This window comes from Homalodisca vitripennis, chromosome 7 (assembly GCF_021130785.1).
Source record: "Homalodisca vitripennis isolate AUS2020 chromosome 7, UT_GWSS_2.1, whole genome shotgun sequence".
Taxonomy (NCBI): domain Eukaryota; kingdom Metazoa; phylum Arthropoda; class Insecta; order Hemiptera; family Cicadellidae; genus Homalodisca; species Homalodisca vitripennis.
Window position 1 is genome coordinate 137,645,749 of NC_060213.1, and position 22,212 is coordinate 137,667,960.

General features: G+C 39.1%; 2 protein-coding genes across 2 annotated transcripts in view; one reads left to right on the plus strand and one right to left on the minus strand.

Moving 5' to 3' along the window:
* Nucleotides 1-22,212, minus strand: part of LOC124366401 (elongation factor-like GTPase 1) — a 271,013-nt gene that overhangs the window by 201,657 nt on the left and 47,144 nt on the right.
* LOC124366402 overlaps nt 1-22,212 on the plus strand; it is a 103,876-nt gene that overhangs the window by 77,482 nt on the left and 4,182 nt on the right. Inside the window, exons 3-5 of the mRNA XM_046822927.1 lie at nt 12,645-12,755; nt 16,231-16,371; nt 21,987-22,137. Of these exons, the coding sequence (XP_046678883.1) occupies nt 12,645-12,755; nt 16,231-16,371; nt 21,987-22,137 (403 nt within the window). The remainder of the gene's footprint in view (nt 1-12,644; nt 12,756-16,230; nt 16,372-21,986; nt 22,138-22,212) is intronic.

Consider the following 22,212-nt stretch of genomic DNA (forward strand, 5'->3'; position numbering starts at 1 on the left):
GTCTCACGATCGACGGTAGCCGCGACTACGGTAGGCGATTTATTCGCCACAGCCTCTTATCAGGGGCGCATAACTCACCCGCGCAACTACACGAGCCGCGGGTCAACTGTCGGAGAGTCACGCGCGGCATAATTCCGCGGGCCGCGGGCGGTCGGCGCGAGGCATGGTCCGGCATGAATGATGCATGAGAGCGGTGTAAACAATGCCCGCACCGGTGCAGCAGTGATAGTGGTCGATAGTTCCCTGGGTGCCTGTCAGCCTCCACGAGTTGTGGCCCGAGGACTTTATTACTGAGTTAATAACACTCCAGACCGAGTTCAGCTGACTTGCACGGCCAGAATTGTGTACACCGTTTTACAGCGAAAGGAGATCTTTTTATGAATCACGGGGGAAATCGATGGCTCGATTTTAAAGAAGGTTCTCAGAATTCCCCCAATTCCCCCAATATACTGAGGTTTTGAGTAATGTTGTACGATCGATCATCAAGATCATTACAGTTATTTTTCAGGATTCAGTTATTTTGTTGGCTACTTTAACTCTTGGGAGTTCTACATAATTGTGTATTACACTACTGAGGATATATAGTCAGGGTGATGTATGGAAATTGATGCTTGCTATACAGTATTAAAACGTTCTTAACACACTTTTGTAATACAGAAACTTGTATTACTGAAAAATCAGTATAAACATTAAAGTCAACTCGTATGTTTACGTATAAAAATACAATTAAGACCGAAAAAAAAACAAAAAACTAGATTGATTAGTAGCCTATCTTTTTCATCAAACTCGCCTGTTCTATGGTGTTCTCGAATCTCACCATTTTTGCGCAACTTTATAAATTAAACATTTTCAATCTGTACAATGGTTATAAATCATAATATGCTGAACGACTCAAAATCAGTAATCCGGAAAGATTAAAAATAAAAATATTTACCACTAGAAATTCTTTGAAAAACAACACACTAGTGAAATGGGTCGATAATTACTCGGTATGTTTTGTTGCCATTTCCTCGCGGCCAGAGAGAAGGGGCACGACGATGATGAAGTGGAGGGAAATGTAGCATAATACAGTTCATTACAGAAATGCTGGAATTGTGCGAGGACTATACATCACGCAGGGCCGTATCGTCGAATTCACTATTGGGGGGGCGATGAGGGGGATTAAACTATTATCCTAAACTAAGATGAGAAGGAGGGTGAGAAAAACTGGTCTAAACGTTTCTGCGAAAACAGAAAATTCATTAATTTATCAAAAATGTTTACACCGCAAAATGCGTGAATATTTTCACCTCGCCTCCCTAGCGCCCTAGAGTCTACATATATGTACGGCACTGAATCTCTGTGCAGAACGTGCCTTGATGACCGCATTATCTATCATCGGAAGTGCGGCCGCAGAGCGGCGTCATCGGACGTGGGTCCGTTCATTCCCGGTTGACCACTGGAGTATAAATAGTGTATCGTGTCGTGTACACAACACTATCGTTAGTATACACTAGTTAGTTTAAGTATAGGGAAGTTTCTTCAGTAGTTTCCGTATTACAATCAATTCTTGCAAGAGTAATTTTGGAATTGGAGACGAATTATGGTAGTTTCTCTATTGAAATCACTCCATTTCTTCTATTTCTTTCCAATTTGATAAGTATCTTGTTTAAACATACACTAAGTACAAACTTTAAAGAAACATGGAGAAGAATCGACAGCATTCGCCTTTTCTCAGATCTTCACTCTAATTATGATTTAGATATAATCGCCATGGGATGAAAATGTAACCATAATGAAATCGTTATCCTTTTCCTGCATCGTTAGTTTACAAACTCACCCAAATGACAATCCTGGTAGGCAACTAAAATTTTCAATATTTATAAGCAAAAGCACAAGATAGTGCTTCTTTTCTCTCTTGGTAATATTGATCTCTTCCGTTCCATATAGTTCCATTTCGCAAGAGCTCCCACCGCAAGCTAATTTTCAAGTTCACTAAACCAACTATTAGACCAGAAAATCCAATTATAAGCAGATAGTACTTGTACCAATTTCAGCTGTGCACGCGGAAATATAATCGTTTTTAAACTTCTTTTTTCAGAAAATATGCTCACTGATTAAAGTGGTATAATCGCGTATCGGTTGAATAGATATTTTGAATTTTTAAAGAATGTTTTATTCGTAGTCTCAAGACACCATTTCTAAAGACAAAGCATAGAAAAATGTTTGCTTATTCCAAGAGAAGTGGTAGGAATTAGAATATTATTAAAAAAATAATATCTCAAAACTGATAAATTAAATTATACCAAATTTTGCTCAAATGTTCATGATAACGAAGCCAGCTACAAAAAATATATCATGATATTATCTTTAGTATTTTCAAAATGGCGGCCATTAAAACTTTTAAACCTTGAATATTTTAAGACCATGCAATTTTTTTGAAGAATTACAAGAATAACAGTTTTTAAAGGATTTTATCACAAATCTAATGCCACTAAAATTATTTAAATGAAATAATAAATAACTGAATCAGAGCAGGTTTACTGTGACAAGACATATTTAGAGTGTTTGTATTGTTGGATATTCGCTGAGAACCTCAATTCGGAGACAAACTTTGTCCAGAGAGTTACAGAACGCCCTGTATATTGCTTCTTAAAAAATAAAATTGATATTTACGAAATCGTACAAGACTAAATCACTTCATTAACAGTAAAGTTAATGAATACATAAAGACCATTGCAAGTATTAAAGGTTAATACATAACGAGTACGGTAGGTATCTGTTTATATCTGTCATAACGCAAGATTTATAACTGCCCACGGCATTGGTTAGTTTGATGAATGTACGGCACCAACAATAACGAGGGAAAAGACATTTTAAACTGTTTTAGTTTAAACTGACCTGAGTACAGTCGGTGCACATAAAAGTTGACGATGTTTGGCCACTAGCCCATTTTGCAAACTGTTTTATCATTAAATCAACGTTTATCGATCACCATATAAATGTTTGCACAGTTCAAATTAATTCTGCCGTGGAGTATTTTGATCTAATGCCACTGAATGGTTCAAATTATCAGAATCGGCGCTAATATGTGAAATCAGACCACGTGTAACAAACATGTTTCGCCAAGGGTAAAATGATAGACATGAAAAATCATCCAGCGCCATGAAAGTCAATCTTGTCCGAGTAGAAATAGAGTATTGTAGAGAATTTAAAGTATTAGCTACATTCAATCTCGAGTTTTTCTACTTCGATAACACTCAGCCAAATCACATGGAGACACAAAGTTATGTGTTTAATTATCTATCTTTTGAGGCGCAGGCCGATCGCTTAAAAAAAAAATGAATGGTTCGACTACAATGATGAAAATGAGATTTCCAAAATGGACTCTCGCAGAGAAATGATTTTTTATTATTCCATACCCCCGGTAGCAAAAGATAAATTGTCAGCCTACTAAGGGATAAGTTTCCATGACTGTCAGCCTACTGAGAGATAAGCTTCAATGACTATCAGCCTACTGAGAGATAAGCTCCAATGACGGTCAGCCTACTGAGAGATAAGCTTCAATGACTGTCAGCCTACTGAGAGATAAGCTTCAATGACTGTCAGCCTACTGAGGGATAAGCTTCAATGACTGTCAGCCTACTGAGAGATAAGCTTCAATGACTGTCAGCCTAATGAGTGATAAGCTTCAATGACTGTCAGCCTACTGAGAGATAAGCTTCAATGACTGTCAGCCTACTGAGAGATAAGCTTCAATGACTCTCAACCAAATGCCATGGTTGGACTTACACCATTATAGGACTTCATTTACGTTCTTGCCTATTTAGAAACGAATTTTCCTGTAAAATTTGATATCTACAGATGCAATCTTTCTCCAGATATTTCGTTGCATAACACATTTACAATTTTGTTCATTAACGTATGTTCTATAACAGTGCTCAAATAATAATCAGATCATTGATTTTTTAACTCTAAAAACAAAAATTTCACATCTATGATTGTACTCAGTATGTTCACAAAATTATTTATTCTGATAATTTCTCGTTGCCATCACGATAAAAATATTCACTAACGCTCAGCCAAATCCCACGGAGTGACACACATCATTGAAATCAATGTTTCCTAGACAGGAATGAAGCTCCATGCAACTTCCAAGTCTATAGGTCAGTTCGATTCAAATAACGTGCGGACAGACAGACAGAAATGAAAAGTTTCCAACCACTCACAACCAATAACAAATCAAACAAATAAATATTTTCAGGCCAAAGTTTCAGTAATCCAATCAGATACCTGTAAAGCTAAGATGACTTTAGAGCTACTCGCGCTAGAAGCACAAGGCTAGTAGCTGCAAGGCGTTCAGTTCCTCCTGCAGGTCCACAGTGAGGCGCACGCGACTCTCTTCCGGTAGCGGGCGAGCGGACCATCGAGGAAATTGTGGGCCGAAATTCCAGGCCGTATAATTGCATAATGGTCGGTAACGCACCGGTCCAGACCGAGTCGTGCTGAAGACCTCGTCCAAAATAGAGCTCGGGTCCCGCTACACCATCAGCCGAAGACAAGTACAAACAACTCTGACATGGCAGTGGCCGAGTAGGAACAACAGACAGCAGAGCTCAGATAAGGCTGATGTTTTGACATGTGCTGTCAGCCGGGGTGGCTTCCTAGAAGACTATTTTCTCTCCCGGAATGCATCCGTGTAGTGGAAGGCTTTCGTGGGTGACCCAACGCAGTTATGAAACGTTATTGTAAAAGGTAACCTTAAACCTAAAAGAACAAATTTCTCGCATCCGAATCTAGAATTGTGCCATCGTTGCCCAAGAGCACATCTCTGTCAACACTTCAGCCAATCATGTTACAGTCCTACCTCCCCCATTAGCATTTTTAAGAAGATGCGTATTACTGATTGTGGCAGTTTTGTTTCGATCGCTGAATGGGGTGGCTTCAGCCAATCACGATACAGATCCGCCCATTCACTCATCTTTGTGCATTACTGGCTGGCTCTGTCAGTTCTGGTTGGACACCGCACGAATGAAGGTAGCTCTCGAACAGAGCAGCCGAATTATGTTAATATTTGTATTGTTTGTCATCTAAATTTTCAAAAATATTTGAAGATTTCTATTAGCCATCCCCTATTCTACGGATAAAATACGAGATTATGGATCTGTTCAAAATACTGTCCAACACATCAGAATTGTATTTTCGGTATGAATGACGCTCAAACAGAAGCAACAGCCTCTTTTAGCCAGTATCCAATAGTTTCACAAATCAGCTAATTTGAAGATCTGGAGGAAATTAGCAGTTATTCTGCACTGACGGACAACGTAAACCCAACATGGTAGGTTAAACAAGGAACCTCTGTTTCATTCACACTCCATGGCGAGTGAAGTTGAGGAATTTGCATACCGCGAAGTGGCAAAGTATAGACATAAACAATAATTACGGCTAGCTCTGTCCAATCACTTTACAGTTCAGACCTTCCACTCACCTTTATAAGCGAACGGGCATTACTGGCTCTGCCAGTTTTTGTTTAACATCTTGACTACTGACCATTTTGTCACGCACGACCACGGGCAACAGTTGATAACCTCGTAAGAGCGAAATTCTTTGAATTTAGGGTCCTAGCAGTATCATGTCTAGAGACCTCTGAAGGAACTATATGAGCTTCACTAGTTGGAGTAAAAGAGTCCACCATGGTTGCAGAAGCTAGTTTTGTTTATCTAGAAGATTAAATAGGTAGATTAAGCGAATTTCAAAACCTAACTTGGCCTCTTTAATAGACATTTTTCATTTAATTTATTCCAGGCGTCGAAGCCGGATAAGGGAACGAGACCGTTTTGAAGGTCTCGGCTCAAATCCTGTTTATCCTGTATAATTCTACCGCTAAACTTGTTCTGTTACGTTCCTGTCATGTTATTGGTAACGTACGAAAAGTCTAATACTACAGACTGAAGTGTATGTGATGCCAAATTGTTCTCTTTACTCGAAACCACAGTTGCCGCAGTCGCACCACTCGGACAGGCAACAGTAACTGCAGCTGTAAACAATCGCGGCGATTGCTGACCCCACAAAGTCCCCGAGTCGTGGTGGCCAATCTGAACGGGATAGTATTGTTGTAATGGCAAGATCGAGACATTGACAGCCGTTAGCCGTCCCACGTGACCAATACCGTGCAAATGGCTGATGAACGGACAGTGGGTGTGAGGTACGTCCAAGGATCGCTTCGATTGGATTAGCCCGCAATCACTACGCTGACCTTCAGAAGCTGTACAGTTACGGTGAATGCTCAGGACAACAAATCGATTTTGCCGAAGTGATGAGTTTCTTGGTTTGTCCTAATGGATCAAATATTGTCCTTAATTAACCATCTATTGGTTTGGCTGAGGTAAAGGAGGCTTCTTTTACCTACAAGAATCCGACCGGTGCGAGGCTTCCTCCAGAAGTTGTGATGGCGCAAGGTGGATATTATTGGTAAATGTGATTCCAAAGGCAGGATTCGATATCATTCAACAGCAAACCCCAAATCCAAAATTCTATCGTCTTCTACCTTTTGCAAAAAAAGGAATTTGGACTCGCTCGTTTTAAATTAAGAATGAACTAGGTCGACGTGGACTGTTGTGGCATTTGGAAAGTTGAAATTTGCCGACTCTTTGCCATATTGGACATTTATTTCTCAAATCTTGTTTTTATATTTCAAGTGAAACGGAGTCCTAAAATTTGGTTTTAAAGAAAAGAGAGTTCGCTCCCTTTTTAGGCCTTATTCTGCCCCTCCTGGTCGACTACTGGCTTGTGCAGAGTGATCGTTATCCCTAATATTATTCAATAACATTGCTAAAGTAGAGAGAGTGTTGCTAGTCATAACATCAGTGAAATCAGCAAAGACCTCACCGAGGAGTGAAAGATCCAACTACTTTCCCTCACATTGAGGCACCCCCTATCATGACGTATCCAACAATAACACAGATTATCTGGTTGAAGTATTCATTAAGCGGAGTCCCAGCTGGTGAAGGAGAAAGTTGTCAAGTGATTCAAGCTGCCCGCTGGGACTGCCGACAGTAACAAAGGGACCGCCCGAAGACGCAGGACGGGGGAGGAGGTCAGTGTTCTGGTCACTACAAAGGAAAGTGGCTCGCTGTGGTTATCAGAGCGATAAGGCATCCATGTCACCATCACCGCGATGTCGAGGACACTTTCCCACCAAACTGTTGGTAAACCTCGCCTCACGCGTGCGTCACGGCAGCACGGCACATCTCTGCCCAAATAGAAGAACCACTTTTGATGAACCACCAGATCTTGATCTTCGCTATCAAAACATCAAAGTTTGTTTCCTTGTGTTGTTTCAAGTTTCCTTCCACTGTCCAGGAAAGTTACTGGCGGCCAGAACTTGAAACCTCTACTTTCCACCAGTACTGTCCTTGTGCTTTTGTCCAGTAAATAACCCTTCTAACGAGAGAAATAATCTATGGAACTAAAAATTCACACAAATCAATTCACACATCTTACTGCAATGCTACAACTCTTTGGCTTGAACTAATTTTAATCGTGGATTGTTTGTTGCGACAGTAGCAATTTTCCATACATTCCACTCTTCAGTTCTAAAGTCAACAAGTCAAAATCATCAGCGTCAATCGTAAGATCATAAGAACAAACTGTAAAATTTACAAAGCACAAATTGTAAAATGATACTGCTAAATTTATAATGTCCTCGGTAAGAATTTGCAATTCTACAAAAGGGGTGATGATCAATCCAGGAATGCACTGTTGTCAACAGTCTTAACCCTATCTTGGATCTCAAGTCAGGGGTGAGGAAGTGGGATATTTTCTTTCCCACGTATGTTTTTCATACAATGTGAGATGATGCGTCGAAAGTGAGTACATTAATGCATTTCTGGTGTTTTGCTTATTTAGTTTCTAGTGATATCAGCATTTTTGAGGATATAGGACAGTAAATCATATTGATGATTTGATATAGCCAAATATCTCCAACATCCCCAGGAATGATATTAGATAATATACTAGATAACTAATGTGATCATACAAAAGAGGGGCCGAATCAGAGATAGCATAATCTTCTATGTGATATCAGCACTTTTTATCAGCATCCTATAGAGTTGATAAGATCCTCAAACGCGCTTAGTGTCCGTTAAGCCTAGAAATTACGTCAACACAAATCATACTGCAATGTAATTACTTTTTCCAACAACATGGTTTACCAAATACTTCTGCGTACAATAAACCAAATGAATCATTAACAACAGTTCCACCGCATCTTTCCTGTTTATAACTCGTACTTTCGCCTAAATACCAACCGGTACAGCATCGTAAAAGTGAAATACCGGACGGTACAGCATCGTAAAAAATAAAAAGCCCGGTCATACAGCATCGTAAAAAGCAGGGCTTTACCATATTTCAGTGTTCGTTTCAGACCAAGGCTATTAAGTCCAGTTTTTCAGCGCATGTCTGACAATCTTTGTTACATTAGTTGTTATTTGGAGTTCATTTCTGTATGATTTAGATTCTTATTGTGATGCAAAAAAAGTTATTTAGGTTTTGGTTTTTGCAAATATTGTTAGCTTGGAAGGTACCATATACAATTGGATGGTACAACATCTAAACTCGCGGTATTAAATGTTGCCAATGGGACAGTGAGGCGGGTACGACGGTTATCGCGAGATAACAGAATCAAGCAACGTCGAGCGTGGCTGCTGCTTGGATGGGTGACCGCTGAGCGATCCTGTCCTTGCAAGCAGCCCGCCTGCCCGGCCATTGGTGGTGGTTCGGAAGTCACCTTTAAGCCGTTGGTCCCCAGGTTGTGTTAGAGAGGGCTTCTTTGCTCTAATTTCGCCTGGTAAAATAAGACATATTTACTTTAAGTAAGTTATGCCATGCAACAATGAATGAACTAGCTTAGATGTTCCTTGGAGGGTCACCGCGAGGAAATCTCGGCCTTGGAAACAATACGTTTGCCCGGCCATTGAAGATGGTTGCGGAAGTCACCTCTATAATCCACGGCAGGTCAACACTCAGGGCAGAAACAAGAGAACCCGTACCCTTGTTCCCTCGGCCATTGACTTCAGAATTACTCCGCCAAGTATTCAAATTTCAAATTGATTACTGTAAAATGTTCATCAAAATTGAGATCAAGTTATAATTCTTATACATTCCACACCTCCCTAGGACAAACCTGTCACTCTATTTCCACATTCATTTTAACGTAATGCGTAAGGGATGCCGCTTTATTTCATGTTTTACCAGAAGTGTGACTTTTAAAGTGTCAATTTTGATAACTTTGATCAGCCGAAACGTGACAAAAGATCACATATAACCGATTTAACGCAAGCCCTTAACCTACAGCACCACCCAGGCCGTAAGACCCTTTTAAAGTTTTATGCCCAACAACATTTATATAGCAGACAAATCGCGAACTCTTTTACAAAATCTTGTACTAAATATCGTTTAGAGACCCATGACCATAATTTTGTTCCATTTAAGATCTTGGCTTTCTTTACAGAGCGGTGGTAATATAAAAAAACTAAAATAACCAGACCGAATACATTTGTAGCCGTAGTAGATTTTCAATTAATAATAAGCACTAGTCTGGCTCCGTATGATCCGTAAAAACTGGAATTCTAAATATGTCAAGCCTTTCGCTGACTTTCGAGATCCATTTTGTAGAATCAGCTCTTTCCCGGTTGACACACACACCTGTACTATAACACCAGGACTTTCTGAGGTGAAAGAGATACGCCATTTAATATCCGAGATCCCAAATCCTAATTCTCAATTATATTGTACAAATAAGAAATGCCCAGTGAACGAGCTTAGCTGTGAGTCTTCCTTTTATCCGTTTATAGATCGTCTAAGCCGCCTGTTCAACTAAACTTTTCTTTCGTCCGGATGTCCCCGGATGTATTCGGCCCTAAACCGTTCTGTCGGTTTAGTAGAGTCCGTGTCAAGAGCTAAGGACGGACTGTATAACGTGTTTAGTTACACAGAACCGCCCGCCGTAACTATTCTAAGTAGGCCGAAACCTCACGGTACGTGATCGAGTGTTCGACACGAAAGTGAAATTAACCGAGTGCGAACGATCACGACACGCGTAAAGCAAGATCACGCCGCGCCGCGCAGGGTCGTTGTGTCAATGGGCGCCACGCGCGTGCGTGCGTGTGCGCGCCGCCAGAGTGATGGGCGTTTGAATAAAAGCCAATTTACCTCCACAGTGAGAAATTTCCGAGGCCTATTCCACCAGTCACAACATCTTTACTTCAAGAGACAACTACAATGTTTATACTTAACAGAGCCGATCCATAGTGTATTCACATTTAGCTTATGGTCTGAGATTGTGGGGTGGCTGTTCTAGATACAAATTTAATAGAGTGTTTAGAATGCAAAAGAAAACTGTCAGAATCATTTACAAATTAAATAAAAGAAAGTCTTGTAAAGTGGCCTTCGGGGAGCTTGGATTGCTGACTTTGCCTAGCCTCTACATTCTCGACGTCGTGCTATACTGCCGATTCAAGTGCGTCTCACTTCGGGGTAGCGACGTACACCAATACGGAGTTAGAGGCCGGGACAACTTTCGTATGGCACAGCACAGAACTACTGTTTTTGAATGCTTGCCATCTCAGGTTGGTGTAAGGCTAATCAATAGGCTCCTTGAAGAGATCAAACGCGTCAATAACCACAAAGAATTTAAATCTCGATTAAAACACTTTCTAGTGTCTAGGGCATTTTACTCAGTTGACGAGTTTGCGCCGCTGGCTGGGATGGTCTTCAGTAACATTTAAAAAATAATTGTTCTAACTCCCCTACTGATATCCGACGACAGGTGTCACGTACCCAAAAAGTAATTTTAATTTGATATTTATCTATTATTTTTACTTATAATTAAATTGTGTTAGTTATTAGATTATTACTTTTAATGTTATGTGACGCTTGCAATACAATAATTATTGTTAATTGTTTCCTGCAATAAAGAATATTATTATTATTATTATTCGATCTTTTCGGAGGGTTGTGCTAACAACTGCATCACTGACTCTGATTGTACCTCTCTTCCACAAAAAACTGCAGAACAGAATTCGTCTCTTTCAAAAATAACTAACTACACATCGGACTTTCCACTATTATTCCTGGCTTGTCTATCTGCCGAAAACTTACTTCGAGGCGCCCTGTATCCTCGGTACGTTTGCAAGGCAAATTGTAACTGTTCAACCGCAAATTTAAATCTTTTTTTGACGATAATGCATCTTGTTCACTGGATCTCTCTAGTATTTTATATCAATAAAACCCTTTTACTGTCACAACACTTTAAAATGCATCTCGAAAATCATCATACGTCTTTGGATAAAATGTTGACCCACATGACCAGAAATCTCACTCAGACGTACACGTCCACATGTACACGTCTATCCATTAGGCAATCTTCCCACTTCCAGCGACAGTGTCAGTCTTATTGGGCGGTCTCCCAGTCGAATGCATGAAACTTGTGAACATTATAAAAGGTCTGTGACTAAAAAGTGCTTTAAACGGGTTTGAGCGTTTGGTCATTTTTATTGGACCTGGCAGTTTGTCGATAAAAGTGTCCTACCTGCGAGGACAAGTGTTTATAAACTACCATTCTATTTCTCACAGATTTCGGTAATTATATTTGCCTACATTCTCATAGGTAAGTATATTTTGACCACATACCCCGGCACATTTATTACACAAAACAACGTTGTGTCCAAGATTCAGTAGGGCAGCAGAGTTAATAGGTTCCAACTTTTTGAAGGTTTCCTTTAAGACTACCTGTGTTAATATATTGCGTGATATGACTTCTTGTTTATAGCAATGAAAGTAAATATCAGTTATACATATTTTAATATTTGTACTAACATCATTACTGTGGAGTAGGTTTGATGCAGTTGAACTGATATTTGTAATACTCTGTGGACCAGGTATTAGTAGAACTGATATTTGTAATACTCTGTGGACCAGGTATTAGTAGAACTGATATTTGTAATACTCTGTGGACCAGGTATTAGTAGTACGTGTATTAAGCAAAACTTAAAACACGACATGTCAGTGAATTGGATGTAGAAAGTTAAAATGGGAGTACAGAAACAGTGATGGATAGATTACTACACCTAGAGACATTGAACGGAAATGTTTTTACAACGGCTAATACAAATGGCCGATTGTCTTTAGAACGAACGGATGAAACTGATAACAGCTTAGGGGGCACAATCTAATTGCCACGACTGCTCATGCGCATTCAGTCCTTCCTGCGCATCTCTTCATAGCTTCTTCACTCACCTTACAACCAGTTTCATAACACATACTTTCATAGTCGTAATTAAACAGTCGTAGACAAACTTTATGGTGATCTTGCCAATGGCGTGGTGTAGCGGGTACGACGGTTATCGCAAGATAACTGGATCAAGCAACGTCGAGCGTGGCTGCTGCTTGGATGGGTGACCGCTGAGCGACCCTGTCCTTGCAAGCAGCCCGCCTGCCCGGCCATTGGAGGTGGTTCGGAAATCACCTTTAAGCCGTTGGCACCCAGGTTAAGTGTTAGAGAGGGCTTCTTAGCCCTAACTTCGCCTGGTAAAATAAGACATCTTTACTTTACTTTACTTTACGAAGGTCACGTGACCGTCACTTACAGCCATGTTGTGTTGCAGGACACGATACGATTGCCGGGATCGGACGGGGTGGCCAGCAAACCCACGAAGTACCACTACTACCCACACAACCAGCACATATACTTGCTGCCCGAGTGCGCCGTACAACAGGTAAGCAATTAATTTACACAATTCCTTTAATCTTAAGCTGTATTCAGCAACTATGTTGCTTTTTACCAAACAAACTCCGTTAACTTTAATGTTATCCCCAGGAGGGTGCATGCATTTTGAATTATCCAACTTTTTAATACTCTTACAACTAGCTATCTTTATTAGATTTCCGATATTTGATGTTTGATTACAATATTACGGTACATTTATTACCAGGGTAAGCTATCATGAGCTGCGAGTCGTCTACACAAGAGCGTAAACTGTACAAAGAGATTATCTTTTTAAACCCCACTACATAAAAAATAAACATAATTGGTCAAAGACAAGTTCCTTGGGGGACACCCATCATTTTGGACACCTTCAAATATTAACTTTGTAACCTACCATCTGTAAAATAGAAAAATGCCAAATCTTTTTTGGAAACTTTTTGATTTAAGACGACCTAAATATTTATGTGGAAAAATAAAAATTGTATTAAGGTGCTCACCAATTAAATTTGGAGTTTTCTCTAAAATGCATTACTGACGATGGATAATTTTAAAGGATAACAGGGTTACGGACATGCCACATACTATGTTTTGGTATTTGACAGTTCTTTAAACTTCGCGCTTCTGTTATTGTAATACATCACGATAAAAAACATCCTAAAATTCTTGGATGTCTGTAAGCCAAATTTGATGAAAAATTGCCATTTGCTTGACCATGATCTAATTTATACGACAACTCAACAATGTTTGACAAGTGTGTAGTCCCACAACTGACATTTTTACGAAAGCCAAAAATTGTTTTTTGGACCATTACAACACAATCTATTCTCTTTACGAAGAAGAAAGTAAGCCTTTAACATATTCCACAAAGGTTTGCTAGAGTTTCCTTGGCGTTCTTCACAGGGCGTTGACTGTAATCGCGTCAGCTAAGGTCGAGTGAACGCGAGAACGCCAGAGCGGGATACCCTGCTGCAGCCCAGGAACGCGCCCCACAGTTTAGTTGCGATTAATTGACAAGTCGTGCGCTTGCATCAAGATGGCGCCACAGATCATTCTGCACGAAACTGTGTAGGAGTCACTTGTCGCTTGTTTCAGGGGAACGTCATTTTCCGCTTCGCCGTCACCTGACCTCTAGCTCACCTGAGACTGGGAGTTCTTGGGATCGCGTATTTGTGTCTCCAAATCATGTAATTTGGGGAAATTCAATTTGTCATAACTCTGTGGAAATCGCTAACACACAATATTTATATATATGTGGTTTAAATAGTAAATTGAAATTTTGCAGAGGCTTAAAAATTAAGTATTCATTAACATGTCACTTATAGAATTGTCCAATTCCTATGTTTGGAGGATTTTCTCCGCTAAGGGGTTGGACGTGCCTTTTCTCAATTGTAACATATCTTAATGGCGGTAATATTGCAAAACACAAGGACATTTCCGAAATGCTCCTTTTGGCGGGAGTTAATGGCAAAAGGTGTCACAATAACTGGATTATATTTGATTGTATGGATATTATTGCATGTCATCTTGATTTAAACATGCAAAATGTAATTGGGTGTGTAACCTGTATTGTTGCATGTAAATAAAATAAATAAATAACGACAGGATTGGAGTGGGCTAAAGACTTTACGTAGGTTACCTAACCTACCTGAAGAACGAATTTTGTATTCGAAATTACTCATCCGACTTGCCTTGGGAACCTACTAGCAAGCAGGATTCGTCTTAAAATTGAATTGTAACACAATTTCTTAAATCGTAAAGAAATAGCAAATAAATTACGCTAATCAAAAAGTGAAGATTCTTGGTTCAATTTTCTCCAAAATCACCGCTCGAACATTCATCGGGGAGTACCAACCCTCGCCTATGATGTCCATATCTTATTATTTAGCCCCATTGCACATTAAGCATGACGGTAGTCCCACACAACTAAATGAGAATTGTGAATGAACTCTAAATGCATGAAGGTAAATAGACAACCACGACTATAGTATCCCAATAGCCATTACTTATGAGATTTGCATTTAACTTTATCGTGTAGGTTCATAATAGATTTTATCAGGACACTAGATATGTCGACTGACCTTTCTACACTACCAGTCCCGTACATAGAAATTATATCGGGGGGGGACTCACTGGATGATTTAGGAAGAGTAAAATACCCTCAAAAATAGAGACTCAGGAATCATTCCACTAGACATTTTTGAGCTTTGAGACCTCATAAATGTGTTCTAGCTAAAAACAAACAACTGAGTGCAATTTTAATAAATGTTTTCAACATTTCGGAGAGGGGGGGCTTTAGCCCCTGAGGCTCCCTAATAAATACGTCCATGTAAGCAACAGATACAAATTATCATTCCACACTGACTCGGACCCATGATTTGGATGTCAAACAAATCAAATTTATGAAAAGGTGGTAAACAGCATCAAAGTCAATGACAATTAACTTCACATAATGCTCGTATTGGACAAATATAATATGGAAAAAGTTGAGAAACCCGCACATCATTGGGTTTTCTGGCAATTACTGAACTTCATGGTTCAAAATAAAAGTCCCAGTCTTCTCATGCTTCAAAACCAATAGACGCCTTGCTATGCAGCAAAAAGTCTGTACTACTGTATATTGTGTAATTACAGGTGTGTAACGCCGTCTACGTCCGCCTCAACTTCACCCAGCCGCTGTGTGCGTGTCCCTCAAGATACCGCGAGCCTTGCTATGCAGCAAAAAGTCTGTACTACTGTATATTGTGTAATTACAGGTGTGTAACGCCGTCTACGTCCGCCTCAACTTCACCCAGCCGCTGTGCGCATGTCCCTCAAGATACCGCGAGCCTTGCTATGCAGCAAAACGTCTGTACTACTGTATATTGTGTAATTACAGGTGTGTAACGCCGTCTACGTCCGCCTCAACTTCACCCAGCCGCTGTGTGCATGTCCCTCAAGATACCGCGAGCCTTGCTATGCAGCAAAACGTCTGTACTACTGTATATTGTGTAATTACAGGTGTGTAACGCCGTCTACGTCCGCCTCAACTTCACCCAGCCGCTGTGTGCATGTCCCTCAAGATACCGCGAGCCTTGCTATGCAGCAAAAAGTCTGTACTACTGTATATTGTGTAATTACAGGTGTGTAACGCCGTCTACGTCCGCCTCAACTTCACCCAGCCGCTGTGTGCATGTCCCTCAAGATACCGCGAGCCTTGCTATGCAGCAAAAAGTCTGTACTACTGTATGTTGTGTAATTACAGGTGTGTAACGCCGTCTACGTCCGCCTCAACTTCACCCAGCCGCTGTGTGCATGTCCCTCAAGATACCGCGAGCCTTGCTATGCAGCAAAAAGTCTGTACTACTGTATGTTGTGTAATTACAGGTGTGTAACGCCGTCTACGTCCGCCTCAACTTCACCCAGCCGCTGTGTGCATGTCCCTCAAGATACCGCGAGCCTTGCTATGCAGCAAAAAGTCTGTACTACTGTATGTTGTGTAATTACAGGTGTGTAACGCCGTCTACGTCCGCCTCAACTTCACCCAGCCGCTGTGTGCATGTCCCTCAAGATACCGCGAGCCTTGCTCTGCTAGCCTCAACTCCGACGATCTCCACACCACCGAGCTGACCATGGACCCCAAGGGCAAGGTGAGTTCAACTTTATAAGCGAGTTCCGGTAGAGTAACTAAAAAAAGACACTTACTCCAGACAGCCGTGGGTTTGTAATACTTGGTAGTTGGGAAAAGGTCCGTCCGAATACATTCAAGAACCAATGGTGCAGTGTAGTGGGTGATAACCGAGATATGATCGCGAGATAACCGTATCAAGCAAGTCGAGCGTGGCTGCTGCTTGGATAGATGACCGCTGAGTGATCCTGTCCTTTCAAGTAGCCCGCCTGCCCGGCCATTGGTGGTGGTTCGGAAGTCACCTTTAAGCCGTTGGCCCCCAGGTTAAGTGTTAGAGAGGGTTTCTCAGTCTTAAAATAATGGCTTCTTTTAATTTTAGAATTTCTTCAGTTCAGTATATTACAGCTATAGTACACCAATAATATAGTTCCTCTTAGTTGAATTCTAACATAGACATAGAAAACGTTATCTGTCGGTAATGAACTATACAAGTAAGCGTACACCGATGTTGCATGTAAAACTTCAAGTTTAATCTCGGTATGTCCTGTGGACAGACCCTTTACATTCCCCGTCAAACAAAACAATCCTGTCCGTATAAATGGGTGATAGAGTTCAATACCGCTCAGCCAAATTCCATGGTTGGACATGCACCATTGTAGAACTTATTCTATGCCTATGTAGAAATGAAGTTTCATGCAAAATTGAAAGTCTACAGATAAAATCTTTCTGAAGGTATCTTGCATTTATATTTTTGTCGATGAATGACACATTTCATAGCAGTGTTTAAATATAAAAGTAGAGACAGTACTACAACGCAAGATTTCGCTGAAATCAAATCTTATCATCGACTTTTAACATTTACTAATTTATATTTACTACTTTTAACACTCTATTTTTGCCGTATGAATAAGCTACACGTGTGAATATGTCCAGGGCCGTACCCAGATTTGGCTGGGCCCCAACCTATCCCGCCACCACGTATAAAGTACATGATTCCTTTAAATAAACGAGTGGCGAGACCCCGATAAGATTGTCCGTAAAAAAGGTCTGAATATGGGTCTGAATATTACATGTTAAAATCGATATGTTCGTACTCAGTTGTACAAATTTATTTATTGTGATATTATCTCGTTACCATAATGAGGACTGTTCTCCATTACGATCCTGACTAACAATCTCGCAATTCGAAGCTGTGAGACGCTGGATGTCCGTTAGAGCCGAAAATGCCACAGTTCCTTAGCTCCAAATGAATTCGTCACTCGCGAACAAAACTCCGGCAATACGTTGACGAATGTAACCCGTCCTAGAGAATCGAATTCAGCCCATTCAGAGAGGTCGAGTTTCAGTACCGTACTGATAATCAAACCGCGATATTAATCTAGTTTATAACAAAGACAATAATCTCGTGTAAGTGGCTGGCACGTTGCTGAGATGCTCTAACATGATACAGTCTGAGACTTTTATGACTAGTTTACAGCTGTTTCAGTTGCACTTGTTTATGTAGCAATGCCGCATTTGACTCCAGTTGTATACAAAAACAATGTGGGCGAAACTATGATTACATAGATTCCAAGCAATTACATTTAGCCAGTCGTGGTAATTTTGTTGGGTGCAGTGAATCTAACCACTCAGTAATGTATTACTTAGGTATGGGAATGTAAATGGAAATTACGAGATGATATCATCAAGAAAGTTTGAGTTGATTTTACTTGAGTAATTTACCTGTAAAACTCTTTCTAAATTCTTAATAGCTGTAGTTATGAGCAAAATTATTAGCGAAACCCTTTAGTACTCTAATCAAGAACAACACATGAATGTTCAAAAACCGAATACACTCCTACCAAAACATCTGTGCCAATGAGTGTGACATTTTAAAAGTAACACACCGTCCATGTTTGTAAACATGACCTCAATTTGACAGAGTGATAGATCTGTACCGCACCAGAGACGAACATAACCTAAAACGAACCGGGACTCAGGACCGGCTCGCTGTCCTTTCCGAGGCAATCATTCAAAGAGACAGGACATTGACTTCCGCCATTCAAGAGCTAATCAACATATTTACACTGGAAACGACGAACAATTTCCTCCCGAGACAAACGTAGTCGTGCTGCCGCAAATCATCAATCTCTCAGGGCTGCCATTTTGTGTCGTACACTCGAAATGGAACGCTATCATCATTGACTGTAACATGATTGCCACTTCCCTTTCACCCAGGCTGCTCTTGTCGTACATCAAGTATAATATAATAAATAGTCTATGGATTACCATTATATAGTAATACGCTTATCTTTAATCATAGTAGTCTTTTACGTTGCTAAGTTAATACCCGTTTTATGTAGCTATTAATTAATCCATTATAACTAATTAACTAAATGTATCCACATGAAAATCTCCCTCAGGTATGATTAAACTTGAATACATCCTTGATGTCAGTCTATTATCTTAATAAGTTGCCTTGATTAACCCGATTTAGTTTTGCAATTCGATTTAATATTTTGAGTTTAGGATCTCTCAGACGACATGACTCCAGATTCCAGGAGTCAAATCTGAGACAGCTGACGCTGCAATTAAAAGGAAGGTGAACTAGAGCTAACCTCAAAATTCAATTGAATCGACCCTTCCCGTCATAGCTACGTTATGTGGTGATTTAATACTTGGTCAGGTTAAATATGTGAATGTCATATTGCGCTGTCAAACTTTTATCAAAATTGGACAGTTCTTTGATCAAAATTTGTTTTTAAGTTTTCATAATGAATAATATCTGTAGAGCTTTCTCTAATGACACATATTTCTTCTGTGGGAAAAAAATGTTATGGAAAAATTAGTGTAATTACTGTGAGGAGGTCAGGAAGTTTAAAGAATATGTTACAAACTGTGCTTTTAGGATATAGCTATAGTGAAATCGAATAAATAAAACCCAGTCAAGGACTTAATTTCAAATGGTTCTCCTATTAAGAAGTACTGGAGGACTTTAACCTTATATGTGTAGGCCTTAGCCTTCCAACACACTGAAAATAAGATAATATTTTTAAACCCACCAAATGTTCACTATTTTCATTTAAGAAGAAATTATTTATTTTCTCTTCTCCAGCTCTGGTTCACCAGCAGTTTACACCAATCACAATGAATCAGTTGGAGTGATTAATACATAAAAAATTAATCTAAAGGTTTTGTTTAGCTTCGCTATAGCACAATGAAAAAGCTGTTAACTCATTGATCGCTACAAAATCAAAACTTTTTTAGCATTTCTTCAACAAAATTTAGAAATGGATGGAGTTTTTAACGCAATTATCTCTTTATTATTATTTACATGCAGTTTGGAAAGCTCAGATGTGACGATCCCTTTAATCCTTCTATCTTTAATTTATGTGGTGATGAAGACATCATTTCAATTCATACAAATTTGTTTATATATTATACCCTGAGATCTTCCTTTCTCTGATTATGCCTCTGTAAAATACTTCTTTTTGAAATATACAATGTCAGAGCCATTCTATGTAAAAAATACAAGTTTTTAGTTTTTTTACTTATACAGTGGCATTTTAGACAGTACGGTATATAAAAGTTTTTATTTCATACATAAATTAAATTTGTGGATAAACTAGTCTAAAAGGCTTAAGTTTAAAGAATGATGGCTTAAGGTAAATAATCCAATCTAAGCCTCACAAGATTTTACATTCAACTTCCTTGGATTTTCAACACAAAACCTTTAGCGATGAATGTTCCGAGGTTGAATAGTCAAACAGTTCACTGTTCACCTACTTAAATTGATTTGATATTACTATTTGAGAACACAACATTGAATAGCAGTTGAGGTTAAACACTAATTGAAATATCACCAAGAGAATTTCTCTTCTTCTCGGAGTGGTGCTGGAAGCTAGCAGATAAACCGCAATGAACATTCATCAATGGTAAATTCACTCTTTAATCATTACATCCGGTTGGCCGATAACGAGAGAATACGCCATAGCCCAAAGCAGTATTGAGACTAGTTAATCAAACATTAAACTGTTTCATTGGTCTAAATAGACAGATGGTGCGTTTAGAAACTGATGACTTCTAATCAAAGTGAAATTTACTTGGACAGTGATGGGTTACGATTTTCAGGACCAACCGTTTTGGTTGACTCGAATTTATCCCTCTGGCCAGGTTTTCACACAAAAATTTCAGTTTATACTACTGAAACTAATAGAACTTTAAAGACCAATGAATGAGAAAATATGTGACCAATTCTCGAAATTCTACACGAATGTGTCGAATAATACTAATAAATTACTAAGATAACTGTTTATAAAAATATGACAGAGGAAAATAAAATGTGAAAAATATGATTCTAACAACGTATAAATTGTTTTATTTAAAAAAAAACATTTATTTAGACACAAATTTGACCAAATAGAAATGATACACAAAATTGTTCTTATCAGAGCAAAAACGAACGTTGAACATGAAATGTATTTGCAGATGCATGACATTACATTGAAGATACTACAATGTCTTTTATAATACATAAAAAAGTATCTCTCAGAATCAATTTCTTTTACTTGGAAATTTATTTAATTGGATTTCAGTTAATCGAGACTAATGTAAACGAATATTTGAAATTGAATGACTTTATCCTTAAAAAGCCAAAGCACAGTACATATGAATGAATAAAATTACAACCTATTACAACAAACAAAAAGCAACATCAAGATTTTAATTTTCCGCAGTGCAAAGAACCACCGATCATCTTGCTTGCCGTGCAGTATATTATTACATCACAAGATTACCCACATTAGACTACAGCTGTTGTGTTAATGTGTGTTCACATTGCCCCACCACTCCGACGTTGATGAGATGCATTTGATTACTATAATTATTTAACAGCTGGGTACTGAAATAACAACTTCTTCTAATTGACGTTGACAATGTGGCATTACGGAAAGCACAGCATTGTAATGCCACTTCAAAGTACTAAACTTTCTCAGAGTGGTTGTAAAATTATACTGCAAATGCTGTTTGTGATGTGGCTCGTAAAACTTTCACTACTCGCGATCTTAAGTAAAACACAGATTTCTTCGGATTGTGACAATCACTTTATCTACTTCAATGTCATGATAAAACATAGTAATATTTAATATTTATAAATAATTTTATAAATTTCAATTTGTAATTAATTGATTCTTAGTAATAATATTTTATCTACGCAAACAATTCATTGCCTTGTTAATTTTTATTGTTTTATAACTCAAAAGGTAATAACAATTTAAATAAAATCTTGACACAGAATTCTTTTTCCATTCAAAAATATCCAACTTGGAGGGTAAGAGACAACAAAAAGAACTATTACTCCTTGTGCTCTAAACAATGATCAACCACAACTCATTAAATATTCCAGATCCTGAGGATAAGAGACCGCAAAAAGAACTATTACTCATTGTGCTCTAAACAATGATGAACCACAACTCATTAAATATTCCAGATCCTGAGGATAAGAGACAACAACAAGAGTTATTACTCCTTGTGCTCTAAAACAATGATCAATAAAAACTCATTAAATATTCCAGATCCTGAGGATAAGAGACAACAAAAAGAACTATTACTCCTTGTGCCCTAAAACAATGATCAACCAGAACTCATCAAATTTTCCAGATCCTGACGCTGGTGAAGACTTGTGAGCCTGTCGCTGACATGAGGATGTGCAGGGTTCCGAGGGACTGGAGCCTCCTTGCTCTCCAGAATATCCGTACCGGCAAATCCCACTACCTCGTCATCTGTCGATGTCCGGATACCAGTGTACTAGGTAAGTAACTTTTGAACATTCATGGATATTGAAATACTCTGTTAGAATTTAATTTGTGACTACCCATGGATATTA